A 16,621-nucleotide genomic window follows, 5' to 3' on the forward strand; every position below is an offset into this window, starting at 1 on the left:
CGCGCAGGCGCAGTGGAGAGGCCGCGTGGGGGAGGAAGGCGGCGCTGGGCCAGGGAGGCCCGCCGCGGGATATTCCGGGGCAGCGAGAGCGGTACGGTCGGGTGGCCGGGTGGCCGGGTGGCCGGGTGGCGGGGGGAATGGGCGTCACGCTCCTCCTTCTCTGCTTCCTTTCTCCCCTGCAGTAGGGGAGGCGCACACCCCGGGGTAGATGGGGAAAAGCCGGCGTAGGTTAGTGGGCCCCCTTGGGGGCAGAGGGGCAGTGGGAGGGGTCAGAGCGGGGAGGGGGGGCCTCTGACCCCGGCCCTCCCGTTCCAGTCCCCGAGGGCGGCGGGGGCTCCCAGGGTCTCTGCGCCCCGCGACCCCCGCCTGCGCTCACCTGCCCTTCCCAGGGGTGTGGGGCTGGCTCGGTGAGGGGCGGGCTGCGGTCCAGCCTTCGCGAGTTGACCTTTGGCCCGATACCCTGACCCGGCTCCTCGAGTTTGTCTACTTCTCTTCGTCTTTCTTTCCCCTTTCCAGCCTAGGTATTGAGATGACTTTGTGACTCGTTTGCCAGGCGCTTCTGTGGTGTGGAGAGTGAGTCCACTGCTTTCACTGTCATGCCGATGAGTGGCTCCCCCTTGCTCCAGGGGGTTCCCTGGTTTCTCATTTCACCAGAGGCTGCATCAGCCGGGGATTAAGACTGGAAAGATGAAGAGAGAGGGGGAGAGAGGGGGGACAGATCGTGTGTAGGCTTTTATAGCACCCACACAAATAGATCACAAAGGCACGCAGAGTACCAACTTTTTTCATTGAATGTTAGGTTCCTGGAAGGCTCTATCTTCCCTTCAGGCTTGAAGAGGGGAAGTTTGGGAACAGAAAGGAAGTTTTGCGTTCCATACTGGGCAGTAAGTGAACTTGGCCATCCTATGGACAGAATTTATAAACAGGGTAACAAAAGGGCATACGATGGAGTCACGTTGGGTTACTTGGGGAAAGCTGGAAGATTGGGAGGTACTTAAACCCGGGCTGCTGGACCGAGGAAGGTCACTGCTTACCTGGTTGTGTCTGGTTCTTATGACCGGTCGTTGTCTCTGCTGGCTTTTTAAAGGGATCGTTAGAAGCTTGTGGAATGCAACCCTAAGGTTTGATATATTGCAGTTCAAACTGAACTCCCATTCACACTGCATCCCATTGGTTAGCTGAAATCCAGTTTAGTGCATCACAGCCATCATTGGGGGAAACAAAAAAGGTAGACGATATCAGAGCGCATTTTACTTAGTAAGACCAAGTATTGTTTCTTGATGCTTGTTTCGGGGATACATACATGCATACCTGTGTGAATGTGTCAAGTGTTAATACCATGTGTTTCTCTGTGTGTCACGGAAAACTTCGAAATGGATTGGTGTCCCTTAACCTCCTGTTTGCTGCCTTTCCTTCCTCAGCCTGAGCATTCAGTCATTTGAAATCGTAGACAAGGACTCAGCCCACTGGGAACGTACAGTAAAGAGTGTGTCTCTCTTGAGGGAGGTACTGCCCAAGAAGAAAGAATTTACTCTTCACTCGTGGAGATACATGCAGCTGAAGAACAAGCATTTTGTTGGAGGAGGAAGTAGGCTTACTTAGGAAGAATAGAAAGGAGAATTAAGCTGTCTTTGGGACACTCGCTGGTGGTGTCTCTAGGTTTGGATTCCGGGAGCTGTGTTGGGTGGGCGCAAGGGGTTTAGATGAAAAGGGATCTGTTCTGGTTTTTGTTTTTGTTCTCTCATGGATGGAATTGCTCATTTAACCCTTGGAGCTTCTTGGGTGTATGTTTCCTATGGAACGTTTTGCATATGATGTTGATTTTATGGTTGTAAAGCTGATGTGATCCACTGCCAGATAGCACTTGTCATGGACGTGGGTCTCTGAGGACCATTACAAGGTGTTTCTTATGTAATACTATTTTTTGTAAAGTTTTTTAATGTTTATTTTTGAGAGAGAGAGAGAGCGTGCACAAGCGGGGGAGGGTCAGAGAGAGAGAGGGAGACACAGAATCCGAAGCAGGCTCCAGGCTCTGAGCTAGCTGTCATCACAGAGCCCAACGTAGGGCTTGAACCCACTGTGTGAGATCATGACCTGAGCCGAAGTAGGATGCTTAACCGACTGAGCCACCCAGGCGCTCCAAGAGGAAACTATTCAAAAAGCCTGCAATGATAATTGAATCCAACATGCTGTGGAATCCATGAAGAAATGGTGGCCAAAACATTTTATTATTGCTCCTGAATATCAGGGATAAAAACCTTGCAGGGAGCCCATTTTCAGGTGGTACTCTGTTGGGTACTAGACATGATTATTTAGATTCTCCTCAACATTTAGAAACTTAGATGATCTAAAAGTCCTTTAAAGCCTATTTTGTCCCAATTCTGTGCTGGAGGACCTACATAAGATGGATTTCCCTTTTGTTTTTCTTACTTGGATGGTTCTTATGGCTGTGTGGTGGCGGGTGGGGTAGGGGGGACTTTGGGCCGCGAAAGGTCTCAAAATCAAGTTACAAGTTAGCCTTCATTTTTAGAGGTTATGAGTTGGCCTTCATTTTATTTTATTTTATTTATTTTATTTTATTTTATTTTATTATTTTATTTTATTTTATTTCTCTTATTTGTTTCTGAGAGAGAGAGAGACAGTGTGAGTAGGGGAGGGTCAGAGAGAGAGAGATACAGAATCCGAAGCAGGCGCCAGGCTCTGAGCTAGCTGTCAGCACAGAGCCTGACGCAGGGCTCAAACTCACAAATCGTAAGATCATGACCTGAGCTGAAGTTGGACGCTTAACTGAGTGCGCCCCGAGTTGGCCTTCATTTTAGAGGCTGATAGTTTTCTTTGGGTTGTACCTCACCCTGTGTGATTTTACATGTGTATTAGCAATGACAACCGGGTTGGAAGAGAGGACTGATTCAGATTCCAGAAATGCTGCTCTCGGTCAGGTAAGATGCCTTCTTATTGAGGCATCAGGTAGCTTATTATTTATAAGTGAAACACAACTCCGAGTTGGAAAGTCCCCCATCAGAAACTTTCTAAAAATCATTTATGTCTTTAGAAAAGGGAAGGAGCACTTTTCCATATTTACTTTAAGCTGAAAAACACTTTTAGGAGTGAGTGACCTTTAAAGACACACCCATAGAGGGGGGTGCCTGGGTGGCTCAGTTGGTTAAGGGTCTGACTTTTTTTTTTTTATGTTTTTCTTTCTTTCTTTCTTTTTTTTTTTTAAATGTTTTATTTATTTCTAGCAGAGAGAGAGAGCGAGCGAGCGAGCAGGGGAGGGTCAGAGAGAGAGGGAGTCACAGACTGAAGCAGGCTCCAGGCTCTGATCTGGCAGTCAGCACAGAGCCCGACGCGGGGCTCAAACCACAAACCGCGAGATCATGACCTAAGCGAAAGTCGGACGCTTAACCGACTGAGCCACCCAGGCGCCCCTGTTTTTATTTATTTCTGAGAGAGAGAGGGAAGGGCAGTGTGAGCAGGGGAGGGTCAGAGAGAGGGAGAAAGTATCCAAAGCAGGCCCCAGGCTCTGAGCTGTCAGCACAGAGCCCAACGCAGGGCTTGAACCCACAAACCGTGAAATCATGACTTGAGCTGAAGTCAGATGCTTAACACTGAGCCACCCAGGCACCCCAAGGGTCTGACTCTTGATTTTTGGGTCAGGTTATGATCTCTCTGTTTGTGAGATCAAGCCTCATGTCTGGCTCTGTGCTGACAGCGAGAAGCCTGCTTGGTATTCTCTCTCTCACTCCCTTTCTGCTCCCCCCCACCCCAATAGCGTTGTCTCTCTCTCTCTCTCAAAATAAATAACATTAAAAACTTAGGGGCACCTGGGTGGCTTAGTCGGTTGAGTGTCCAGATCTTGGTTTCAGCTCAGTTCATGATCTTGCGGTTCATGGGTTCTTGCCCCGTATCTGGCTCTGCACTGGCAGTGTGGAACCTGCTTGGGATTCTTTCTCTCCTTCTCTCTGCCCTTCCCCTGCTCGTGCCCTTTCTCTCTCTCTAAATGAATGAATGAATGAATGAATGAAGTAAAGACACACCCATAGAACTGCCTTGAGCATCAGGGAGCGAGGCTCTTCTCCCTGGTCAGCATCTGGGAAATAAACTGCTTGCGATGCAGACCTGGTCCTTACTGGTTAATTCCGAGAGGGCTTCCCCACTTGAAGATGACCCTTTTCATGAGGGAAGCTAATGCGTTTTCATTTCCATGCCTCTTCGCTTTTCCCTATGACCCCTGCTTGGCAGAGAGTTGCTGAGGCCTGGAGAGGTTGATTCAGGGGAGGATGAGGGTGGAAGAGTTATGCTTTCCATCAGCAGTGGCCTCTCTTTGAGTCCAGGGACTCTCCTAGGCTCTTCTTTTTCTCTACTGCCTGCCTGCCTGCCTGCCCAACTGACCGCTGGGTAAACCTGGCCCCTCGATACTGGCCCACTAAAGGTACTAATAGGAAGGAAATGTGTAACTGATTAAGTAGGACTTGACTTTGCCTTATACGGTTTTTCTGAGTTTTGACCATACCAAGATTGTTTCAGACTTAGTTCTGAAACTATAGGTGTTTGCACACCTGTGAGGCAGGGATGGAAGGGGAGCAAATCTAGAATAAATAAAATCCACATATTGAATAATTGAGAATTGTCATACATATTAAAGAACCACTATTTTATCTTTTTTAGTGTTTATTTTGAGAGAGAGAGAGCACTCACCTGCATACCCAAGGGGGAGGGGTAGAGAGAGCCTGTGCTGTCAGCACAGAGCCAGATGCAGGACAAGGGGCTCAATCCCTTGGATTGACCTGAACCGAAATCAAGAGTCAGAAGCTGAATGGATTGAGCCACCACCAAGCCACCCAGGCGCCCCAAGAGCCACTGTAGAAATGCTTCTGTAACTGGGTGGAGCATAGGATAAATAAATAAACAAGCATAGGACAAGAACCCTGGAAACATTTTATCTTTGTGAATCAAATTGGGAAATGGAGTCCTCACTGGTAGCCTTGGTAGCCACAGCGCACTGTGTCCTGGAGAGATGCTTTGTTTATGGATAGTGGTGCTGTGAAAACTGACACCTTGGCCAGTGAATCAGATGTGAATCAGATCGGCCTGAGCTTCGGTTCTAATCTGGTCTGGGTGTAGTGTAGATATTTATTGAAAAGACAGCTTTATTTTATTTTATTTATTTTTTTAGAGAGAGCATGAGTGGGAAGGGGCAGAGGAAGAGAGAGGGAATCTTAAGCAGGCACCTTGCTCAGTGTGGAGCCCGACATGGGGCTCGATCTCACAACTGTGAGATCATGACCCGAGCCGAAACCAAGAGTCAGACTGTTAACCTACAGAGCCACCCAGGTGCCCATGGAAAGATAGCTTTTTAATTTCTGAGTTTTAAAAGATTGGACAGAGGAAGAAGAGCACTTGCCCTCTGTGTGGCATGTTTGTTTCTGTGAAGTTTAGTAATGATCAAAGCAGCATCTTAGCCATATAGGGTGCAGTAGAAACAGCTTACTGACCTTGGACAGTCTACAAGTTAGCATTTTGGACTTCCTTTCTTCATCTGCAAAATGGTACTTTATGGAGCCCCCACAACTATTCAAAACCCTTAGCAGAGTCAACCCTTTACAGACTGTGGCTCTTTATTATTTGTCTATATGTTTCTATTCGGTGCTCAAGAAGGGATTCATCCAGGGGCGCCTGGTTGGCTCAGTCGGTAGAGCATGCAGCTCTTGATCTTGGGGTTATAAGTTTGAGCCTCCCATGTTGGGTGTAGAGATGACTTAAAAAAAAATCTCAAAAGAAAAAAACGTAACCATCCAACAAAATGATCTATGAAAACATTTGGAGAATTTATTTGGAGAGTTATAACCTGTTATAGTTGTGTGAGGTTTAAAAAAAAACCCACAAAATTTCCTAGAAGAGAATAATTGGACAGCAAAACAGTAACAAGTTCTTAAGCAACAAGTAGGAGTACTTCTTGGTACAGAAAGATTGGGGTGAGACCTGCCGGAGGTGGGAGGGGCTCTGTCTGCATGACAGAAGGGAGTGCCTTTTTTTGATTCCTGGAAGCTGCTAAGCTTCTGCTTTCCCATGCTTTAATTAAGAAGGGCATTTCTATCCTTACGGTCAGTGTATTTCCTTTTTGTGGCTGGGCCTTGCATTTGTATAGTGTTTCTTTTCACTTATTGACATGTTATTTGAACAAGTCTATGTGATTGTGCTGAACTTTTTATTTTTATTTATTTAAAAACATTTAAATGTTTATTTTTGAGAGAGAGAGAGAATGGGGGAGGGGAAGAGAGAGAGAGAGACAATTTGAAGCATGCTCTAGGCTCTGAGCTGTCTGCACAGGGCCCCCACATGGGGCTTGAACTCACAAACTGTGAGATCATGACCTGAGCCAAAGTCTTTTTGTCTTTTAAGAGTCCATTCTTGGGGTGCCTGAGTGGCTCAGTTGGTAAAATGTCCGACTTCAGCTCAGGTCATGATCTCACAGATCGTGAGATCAAGCCCTGTGTCGGGCTTTGTGCTGACGGCTCAGAGCCTGGAGCCTGCTTCAGATTCTGTGTCTCCTTCTCCCTCTGCCCATTCCCTGCTCATATTCTGTCTCTCTCTGTCTCTCAAAAAAAAAAAAAAAGTCCATTCCTCTTGAGAGGGTTTTACATTGTACCTTATGTGTCAGGCACTTAAAGATGGAAATTGTTCAGGTAGAAACAATAAATAAATATATATGTCTACATAATACATATCCGTGATACTAAGTACACCATTTTGCTGATCCTTACTCAAATAGTGGTACATTCCTGCTTTTCACAAAGCACCAGAGGTATAGGCTCTTTCTGTCTGCTTTTCCAACTCAGTCTCCGTGTGTTAAAATTAGCTAAACACGTTGGTTGTTCCTTGGAGGCTTCCCTGAGTCACTAGGAGCCAGAGTGAAGGGCACAAGAAAGACCCCGCCCCCCTCCCAGCATGGAGCCTCTCTCTGGGACTGGAGCGCCAATTGAGTTGTAGATTAATTGTATTCATTTAACAGATACTTAGTGAACTCCATCTGGTACATTGTGCCGAGGCCTCTGAGTGTGCAGTGCTGGGCAATACAGGTGTGGTCCCTGCCCTCACTAGGTGTCTTTCCCATGGAACCCTATGAAGGCGGTGCTAAGTAAAATCCCTGTGTGGCCCTCCCCTGCCTCCAAAACTGAAGGGAGACCTTAAAGCTCAACCAGGATGGAAAATGAGCACAGTTCTTGGATTGTATCCAGTAATCTCTCTCTCTCATTCCCTCCCTCCTTCTCTTGCTCCCTCATCCCCCTCTCCCTGGACAGGTTGTGATTCATCCTCTAAACCTGGAGGGCAATACTTGGTGCTGACCGGGAAGTGGCACGGAAAGCCATCTCTGGCACCAGAGTCTTCTGAATAGCTGGCTTCTGAGTGAGTGTTGTAGAGGAGGAAATATCATTGGGGTTGGTTTCCTGTGCTCACAAGATTCAGAGTGACGTTGCTTGTGAAACAAAGCATTATATATATAGACTGCTCCAAAGTGAATCAGGCTGTGTCTGCAGGATGGATTTATGCTAGGAAGTAACATCAGGCTCAGTTGGAATTACTTGGAAGTAAATTGCTGTCTCCATTACTCTTGCCTGATCTGAACCAGTTGTTTAGTGGTGGGATGAGGTGCCCTTCCACAGTGGGCACTGTAGGCACCAGGCCCAGGAGATGATTCCAGGGGCTGGTAAACATGGCAGGGGCTGATCCTGCCGTGACCAGCAGGATGGTTCTCCAAAGTGGGTCTGCATGTGATGTCCTGGTGCCTGAACACAGACAACGGCTCTATAGGGGCTGGATTTCCTTCTGGGTGGAGCTGAGGGTGAGGGTGTTGGCTACCTCTTTTTTTTTTTTTTTAAATGTTTTATTTATTTCTAGGAGAGAGAGAGAGAGCGTGAACAGGGGAGGGTCAGAGAGAGAGGGAGTCACAGACCGAAACAGGCTCCAGGCTCCGAGCTGGCAGTTAGCACAGAGCCTGACGCGGGGCTCAAACCCACGAACCGCGAGATCATGACCTAAGCGAAAGTTGGACGCTTAACCGACTAAGCCACCCAGGCGCACCTTGCTACCTCATTTTTAAATTTTTAAAAAACTTGCCCTTGGGGGAAGGGCAGAGAGAGAGAGGGAGACACAGAATCGGAAGCAGGCTCCAGGCTCTGAGCTGTCAGCACAGAGCCACGTGTTGGGCTCGAACTCAGGGACCGTGAGATCATGACCTGAGCCAAAGTCAGACGCTTAACTGACTGAGCCACCCAGGCGCCCTGGCTACCTCATTTATTTTATTCAACAGATATTTATTGCTCTCCTATCAAGACCTGCTGGGTTAGGAGTAGAGGGGACCACAGATTTTTTTTTTTTTTTTTGAGAAATAAGGGACACATATACAATAAATGAATGTATTTAGTTCTTGTGTGCTTTCAAGTTCATGGGAATACTTACTGCTGTCCATTTGATGTCTTAAGTCCTCTGGGTGTGGAGGTCACTATCAGATCCTGAAGAGCTAGTGAAAAGTCTTTGAATAGGACCTTTTCTTACGAAAATGGAAGTACCTGCTGGAGATTGTCAGTGTATCACTCCTGTGTCTGAGGTCAGTGCATATAATCCTCGAGAGCTGAGTCTATATGACCCCTGAATTCCTGTCGTGAGGTCATATGCCACGTTATCAAGATCCCTGCAGAGTCTCTGAGTTTTGGAGAGTAGCAGGGATTGGAACTTTAAGGGTTATCAGCCTTATCTCAAAAAAGTATCCAAATTTATGCAGTGACTGAGTTTGGATAGTGAATGTTGGTGCTGTGAGAGTTCCTCTGGCACAGGGTCCCCAGATGTCCTCGGTGTGCAAGATGGGTAGCAGGTGATGCTCTGCTTGTACACAAGGCTGCCCCAGGGAGCGGCGATTGTCACCAGGGCAGACTGAGCTGGGCAGAGCTGGGCATTGGTTGTGGGGGCGGCTTGTGAGCGAGGCACGGAGCGGAGGCCTGGCTTTGGGTTTGTGCCCAGGCTGCCCTGCGGATTTGAGAGAAGTGCCTGGAATCGTGGGTTTGTCGTAGCCGAGTCGGGAAAGTTCTGGGAAGCCCCCAGCACTTCAGCAGCCCTCGGACTAACGTAAGTGTTACTGAGGAAGAGGTGCGGTGTGAAGAGGCAGGGTGTTGCTGTTCTCAGGAGAGGGAATGTGGGTGGGTGGTGCTGGGCTAATCTTGAGGGTTCTGTGGAGGAGCCGAGGAGCCTCTTTCCTCCCTGGGAGTGAGAACGAGGGCCCGCCAGCATCAGATGGGAGAGCTTGGCTGAGATCGGAGGTAACCACCGCCTGGACCAGACAGACTGCTTTTCAGAGCCTTTTTTTTTTTTTTTTAAGGCCAATTTTTAGTTATTGCTCAGTGTGGAACTCTTCTTGCCACCTACACTACCAATTGCCCTCAAAACTTAAATTGGATTAAAGTGAATAATTTACACCTGGTGCTTATACAGTTCGGTTGATTCAGCAGGCATTGGGTCGGGTATGAATAAAATGTGTGTGCGATACCAGGGATGAAATGGGGATGATTTAACAGTTGGAAAAAATACTAATATTTAAATTAAAGTTAAGCTGTGTTAACTGTTGAATAAGAGCATGGGTTCAGATTTCAGTTTTGTCACTCCTGGCCCTGTGACCTTGGGCAAATTATCTAACCTTGCAGGGCCTCGTTCCTTCATGTGTAAAATGAGGCTGACACTAATGCCTATTTCATAGTTTTTGTGAGGCTTAAATATGAAGATAACATAAAGCACTTAGTCTAGTGCCTGATGCTTTGTAACTATTAGGCAAATTTTCCTAAAGAAACAAAACAGAGAAAGACCAGATGACCCTGAAAACTGCTTCTCACTCTGAGCTCCCTTTCAAGAAAAGAGCTTTGCATGGCTGGGTGAAGCTATCCAGTGTGTGGGAAGGACCCTTGGGCTGAGCCGGGCCTGGTCTGGGTCTGGGTCTGCCCGTGGCCAGCTGTAGGGTATCCTGCGAGTCACTGCATCTCTCTGTATCTTGATTTCCTAATCAGTGAGATGAGATGTGCTTGGATGGGCAATGATGGTGACTTTGGAGGCAGCCAGTACATACTGAGTGCCAGGCAGTGCGCTCTGTCCTTTGTTTTTGTTTTTTTAAATCTTTTTTTAAATGTTTATTTTTGAGAGAGTACAGGTGGGGTAGGGGAAGACAGAGTGGGAGATAGAGAATCCCAAGCAGGCTTCGTGTCGTCAGTACAAAGTCTGATGCGCAGCTTAAACCCGCTAACCGTGAGGTCATGACCTGAGCCGAAATCTAGAATCGGGACGCCTAACCGACTGAGCCTCCGAGGCTCAGTCCTTTGCATGGTGTATCCCATGACCAGCTGTGTGTAGGTGTCCAGATGGGGAAACTGAAGCTCATAGTTCCTTGTCCAGGGTCACGTAGCTATAAAGGTAAAGCTGGCCTCTTCTGATTTCTTTAATTTGGCGTGTCAGATGTTAATTGTTCTAGAAGTTAGCTGCCTTTCTTTGCATTTAATTTTCTGATCGTGACTACATTTTGACCACTGCTTCCTGGGTTGGTCTTACGGAAAACACTGGAGAATAAGCTTGTAATCTGAGGCTAAGTTGTAGTTAATAAACATTTCTGGAGTGTCCAGATATTTCTGTGGAAGTAAATAGTGGCTCCCCTCCCACCCTTGTTAAATAAAGTCTTATCTGAGGTGCTTTGAACTTCCAGGAGGGAAGGCGGTGTGTAAATACTACAGTGGTAGAGGCCTTTCTCAGTAGAGGTTTCGATGAGGCCCTCTGTAGCCAAACATTTGGGTAGAAGAACAGGCATGTTTTGCAGCTAGATTTGGTGGCTGGCTGTAGGATTTTCTTAAACGTACCCCTAACTGATGCCCAGGTCTTGCAGGCAACTAGGGCTGCCATATTTGTTGGTGCCAGGGAGCTGCGGGGTTGGGGTTCTGCAAGATGGAGGAGTTGGTTAGGGGTTGGTGTTTGTTCTGTCTCCACCTGGTTGCCCCAAGCCCGACTTTCAGCTGCAGAGCGGGGCAGGGAATTTTTCTGTGTTATGTTGTTGTTTGGGAGGCTGACCCAAATAGAGGCTTGGTCAGTGATGTGACAAGGGTGACGAGGGCATCTTTTGCCTCTGCTTGGCTAGCCTTGAGCTGTCCAGATGTTCTGGCTTTTATGTTTGGGGAAAAGTGACATGGTGACAAGACACGCTGCCAGGTGTCAGGTAGTCTGCTTTCAGGGAGTAAGAGTTCTGGTTTTGGGAGGCATGGGAGTGTCAGCAGGGGTACTGGTGTGTCGGCTTTCCTCCGTGGAGGACTCGGGAAGGGGCCACTGGCTGGGTGTGTGCCAGAGGATTCCTGCTTTCCCCTGCCTGTGGAAGCCTTGTAACCAGGAAGGCATCCCCTGTGCTGTTGTATTTGAGCAAGAACTGCTGTGGGCCGGTCCAGCTCTCTGACCCCAGTGAGATTATGAATCAGCAAAGCCAGAGCTGGAGTTCCACCTAATCATCTGTGTATCTTTTAACCACTGAGATTTCTATTTAGTGACTAATGATCTTCTGCTAGAAGTACCATCTCCCACACAAGGCCCCAGCAGGCTGGCTCTGAGCAAGGACACTGACTTAGGAATAAACCCTTTCCCCCTCTTTTCCTGCAGGATTTGCCATGGCTTTCTTTGCTGGGCTCCGGGGCCCCTTCACCCATGCAGGCAGAGCCCTCAGCCAACGCAGTTTCAGGTAACTTCCCCATTCAGTTCTCAAAGCTGCGGCTTTGAGTAAACCCCCCCATCGGGACTGGGCATCGTGCCTAGAAAGGGAGTGGGAACTCAGAGAGGCTGGCTTGGTGGCTGGGAAAGGTGAAGGGGCTGGAGCAGCTGGGATTTGTCAGGCCCAGTGAGCGGATTGGTAAGGAGGTGACTTTGCTGTTGGAGGAGGGGTAGGGAATGGCCGGCCTATGGTAGATGAAACTTCCATCCACGCCGGATTCTTGCAGTGACTCTGACATCTCTCGACCCGGTCATTCCCCCAGCACTTGAAAGCCTTTTCTTTTAAAAATGGAATCCCTTTTTAAAAATGTTTCATGCTTACTACCAAAACTCAGGCACGGTGGAAGCATGACAGCCTCCCCTCCTTCTAGATGCCAAGCCAGGACACAGAGCACGGGGTGTGTTCCTATTGGCAAATGTGCCTTCTGGCCCCTTTCGTGCACTCACTCCCTGGAGTCTACTGAGCACTGCGCCTAGGGCTGGTCATAGATGAATAAGAATTGCTTCCTGTCCTGAAAGAGTCTTCACAGTTGGCCATAGGAGCAAACTTGGAAACAAATAACTCTGAGGAAATGTGACCAGTATAATAATAGAGGTTTGTACGGTGCTCTGGATGGCTTGAGACAGGAGCTGCTAATGGGGCAGGAGGGGGAAGAGGGAGCAGAAGCCTTCCCGCAACAGAAGAGGGAACAGGCCCGGCCAGGCCTCCAGGGAGGGCTGAGAGGCACGGTGGGCCTGGAGGGCGCAGGCCACTCTGGCAAGTGGGAGGAGGTTGTGGACCTCAGCAGGTAAGTGGGGGCCAGGTTGGACCACCGTATAGTTCTAAGTGGTGGGGGTAGGGGGTGGCCTCAGTCTTACGCTCTAATGAGAGCCCTTGGTCTGCAGTGGGAGGCTCCCAGAACCATTTGGGACACTAACGTAACAGTCATGGTGGGAGAGAGGAAGCTGCGGAGCGGAGAGGGTTGGTGGGGTTGGAGGGAAGGGAGGGAGTAGCTTTGCAGGTCGCGGCAATAGGACTTGGCAGCCAGGGTGTTGATGGAGTGAGAGGTTTATGGCTTGGGGGCTGGGGAAGCCATTTTCTAGAAAGAAAACGTAGCGGCGGCCGGAGGTTTGCAAGGGGAGACGATGAGGTCAGTGCAGGACGTGACGAGTCTGCAGTACCAGTAGGACGTGTTGTGGGGAGCTCGGAGTGTAGACGCAGGGCCCGGATATAAGCAAGAAGTGGGGCCCGAGGTGAAATGTACTAGTTGGAAGCAAAGGGAATAGATGAGATTGCCTGGAGCAGGCATATGGAATTCGAGGGGAGAGTCCAGGGTTACCCCGGAGAATGCCGGCACTTCAGGAAAATAGACTGCTTAATCATAGTTTATCTGCCTTTTAAACAGGTACTGTTTTAAAAAAAAATCATTCTAGTGGGGAAAATGCACTGAACAAAAGATTGTTACCTTGACTTATTTCTCGTTTCTCCTATATTATGTCAGGGGCCTCCCTTAGCAAACCTACTCACTCACACTGTCTGGTTCCCAGCACCACATGGATGGGAAATTTGGGAATCGGTGTATTCTGGGGGAGCAGGTTTTGCAGGCTAGGCAGTGGGTGAGGCCTAGCCGGTAAAATAATCCCTTCATCCTCAGAGTTCTTTTGGACACTGACGGCTGTCAGTTAGGTTGCCATGAAGTTCCTTGTAACAGAGAATCAGGTTCTCCATAAAACCCCTCCAAGTTGCGATGTTGACCTGGCAGCAGAAGCTTTTGACTCTGAGGAAACTGTCTTGGGCACAGAGAAGTCTCCACAGGCACCCGGCTCCCTGTCAGCGCCCTGGGCGTTGTTGCCAACGTTTGATCTCTCCTAGGCCCTGCCCTCTGAGGCCTCTGCACCCTGACCAGAAAGATTACAGACTCCAGACATGTTTTCTCTTTCCGCAGCACCACCGGGAGCCTTGATGCCATTCAGAAGATGACACGCGTGCGCGTGGTGGACAACAGTGCCCTGGGGAACACCCCATACCATCGCCCGCCTCGTTGCATCCACGTCTATAACAAGAATGGGGTGGGCAAGGTGGGTGACCAGATACTGCTGGCCATCAAGGGGCAGAAGAAAAAGGCACTCATTGTGGGGCATCGCATGCCTGGTCCCCGGATGAGCCCCAGGTTTGACTCTAACAATGTGGTCCTAATTGAGGACAATGGGAACCCTGTGGGGACCCGAATTAAGACACCCATCCCCACCAGCCTACGCCAGAGGGAAGGTGAATTTTCCAAAGTGCTGGCCATTGCTCAGAACTTTGTGTGAGCCGTGGCCAGGCCACTGGCTGCTGTGGGACTCATGGGAGGGAACTCGGGGCCCCATGCTAAGGAACAGTGTCCTGTGAAAAAATAAACTTTTTCATGTATGTTCCTTCCTGGGCTTTCTGGGATGTGGTCCTGAGGTAAATGGCACCAAAGCAGTTAAAAGGTGGCCAGCCCTTGTCTGGCCACGCAGATGGTGGTCTTTGCATGAAAGAGCCTATGAGCTCATCCAGGATTATCAAGCTCCGGAGAAGGGGTGCAAACCACATGCCAATTCATAAGTGTACAGTTGGGCTCTGTCACTTTCTAACTGGGCAAGATTTTTTTTTTTTTTTTTTTTTGCCATTCAGATTTTTTGTGCATCAGAGGGCTTGTGATATTAAATGGTTATGAAGTTTACAGGGTTAGCATGAATAAGAGCAGAGGGACTTGTTGAGTAGAACATTGCCTTCAAGTTTCCATAGAACCCAGACGGTAATCCTCTCTCTACTGTGGAGTATCCTCTGCCAGGGACCAAAACCACTCCTCTGTGTTCAGTAGTAGAAAGCTCCTGCCCTTGACTGCTGGGGAAATGGGCTAGCCCTGATACTTTGCAGATGGCCTAACCTTGGGCCTATGTAGGTGGGTCCCATTTATTTGTTGACCTTCTTGGGGAGACTTGGGGGCTCCCTTAGTTTCTTTAATGAAATCTCATCAACTCGTTTATAAATTCATTCATTTGTTCATTCAAGATAACCCGAGCACTCATTCTTTGTATATTCCAGTGGCCTCTGAGAGGCTGAGTAGCATGATTAAGAACACAGGCTTCACGGTGCCTGGGTGGCTCAGCCTGTTAAATGTCTGACTCTTGATTTCGGCTTAGGTCATGATCTCATGGTCTGTGAGATTGAGACCCGTGTTGGGCTCTGTGCTGAGTGTGCAGAGCCTGCTTGGGATTCTCTCTCTCCCTCTCTCTGCCCCTCCCCCTCCTTGTGTGCGCATGCACGCGTGCTCGCTCTCTCTCCAAATAAATAAAAAATTTAAAATATAAATAAAACAAAGAACACAGGCTATGTAGCCAGATCACCTGGGTTTGAATCATCTCTCCACCATTTACCACTTTGTGACTTTGGGAAAGTTGTTTAACTTCTCTGTTCCTCAGTTTCTTCACCTATAAAATGGGGATATAGCAATGGCACCTACTTGGTAGGAGTGATGTGAGAATTCAGTGAGGTAGTACCTCTGAGTACCCTGCAATAATGAGCATTCAGTAGGTATTTGCCATTTTTTGTTGTCATTTCTATGCATCTGCCCGCACCGAGGAACAGTGGTGAGTGCTACTAGGTATGGTCCTTGCTGTCATGGGGCTTATGTGTCCCTGGAGAGAATCAACATAGACCAGAACTCCTCAAATGCAAATCCTTGGGGGCAAAAGTGCCTGTGATAGAGGGGTTAGACTTTTTCTGAGGGACTGGAGGCAGCATCCCCAAGAAAGGTCGCATCATTTGCTTTCTGAGGAATGAACAGAAGTGATAGAAGTCAGAATAGTGGTGGGGGTGGGGAGGAGTATGGACAGGAAAGGGGAAGAGGGAAACTTACCTAGGCAGAAATTATGGGAGTGTATAGATCTGTAAATATTGAGCTGTACATATTATGTGCTTTAGTATACCTTAGCAAAAATAAATGAGTAGGCAATAGTTAGGTGAGAGAGGAGGGGAAAATGTTCCAGGCAGGGGGAAGAACACGTGCAAAAATCCTGTGGCAAGAGTCAATGGTATAAGGACCAGGGACTTGAAAAAGCTAGTGTGGCCGGAGCAGGAAGAGTGGGAGGGAGTGTGATGTTGGCTGAGGGTAGGAGAAGAGCAGGGCCAGGATGTGCCGGGCCTCATAGGCCCCAGGCAGCTTTCCTTGTCTTGAGGGTGCTGGGGTACTGTGTAGGGTAGGGGTGGTAGGAGAGGAGATCTGCTTAGAGTTACTCTGTGGACAGGGGCCGAGGGAAGCCAAAATGGGTGGCATGGGCTTTGCAGCTGGCCCTGTGAAGATGATGATGCGTTGCATGAAGAGGGTAGCAAAGGAGGGAAGGAGAAGCTTTGAGGAAGTGCAGTTGACTAGGCTTGGGGGTGCGTTAAGATGGTGGGGATGGCCAAGAATGGGTCATGGGTTTCTGGCTTCCATGCTTGGATAGTTGGTCCTACCAAGCATTGAGGGGGCAGTACCCTAGGAGAGGTCTGTGCAGGGGGAGGGAGCAACTGGGGCATCTGGATGGGGATGCCTTTGAGACATCCAAGAGCTCTCAGGTAGTTGGATATAAATGATCTCTTAAGTTGGGATGGCCCCTAGTATCTGTTTTGTAAGTATTTATGTGTATGTCTATTCTTGGATTCCTCACGGTCCTTAGGTTTGGCAGGCATTGGTCCATGGTTTGAATGAGGACACTGCGTTTCAGAGGTAACTTGATTTCACAGGGTCTTAAAACTCATAGGTAGCAAAGCTGGTCTGGAAGTCAGATTCTGGGCCTTCCAACTGAGGAGTCTTCCCATAGCATTATGGGATCTTAATTTTGTGGTTGATGA

At 48.5% G+C, this 16,621-nt stretch overlaps 1 protein-coding gene across 3 annotated transcripts; it reads left to right on the top strand.

Moving 5' to 3' along the window:
- MRPL14 (mitochondrial ribosomal protein L14) lies at positions 1-14,181 on the top strand. Of its 3 annotated transcripts, none has more exons than XM_039231093.1 (4): positions 2-91; positions 7,302-7,407; positions 11,674-11,752; positions 13,707-14,181. In XM_039231093.1, exons 3-4 carry the CDS (start codon positions 11,682-11,684, stop codon positions 14,071-14,073), a joined length of 438 nt encoding a protein of 145 aa, XP_039087024.1. In that variant the 5' UTR covers positions 2-91; positions 7,302-7,407; positions 11,674-11,681; the 3' UTR covers positions 14,074-14,181. The 3 variants fall into 3 exon arrangements, with proteins under 3 accessions (XP_039087023.1, XP_039087024.1, XP_039087025.1); XM_039231094.1 differs by lacking the exon at positions 2-91 and adding an exon at positions 7,041-7,079; XM_039231092.1 differs by lacking the exon at positions 7,302-7,407 and having other exon boundaries at positions 1-91.
- The last annotated feature ends 2,440 nt before the right edge of the window (positions 14,182-16,621 follow it).

The sequence above is a fragment of the Hyaena hyaena genome, unplaced genomic scaffold, assembly GCF_003009895.1.
Source record: "Hyaena hyaena isolate Hyena2069 unplaced genomic scaffold, ASM300989v1 scaffold_55, whole genome shotgun sequence".
NCBI lineage: Eukaryota > Metazoa > Chordata > Mammalia > Carnivora > Hyaenidae > Hyaena > Hyaena hyaena.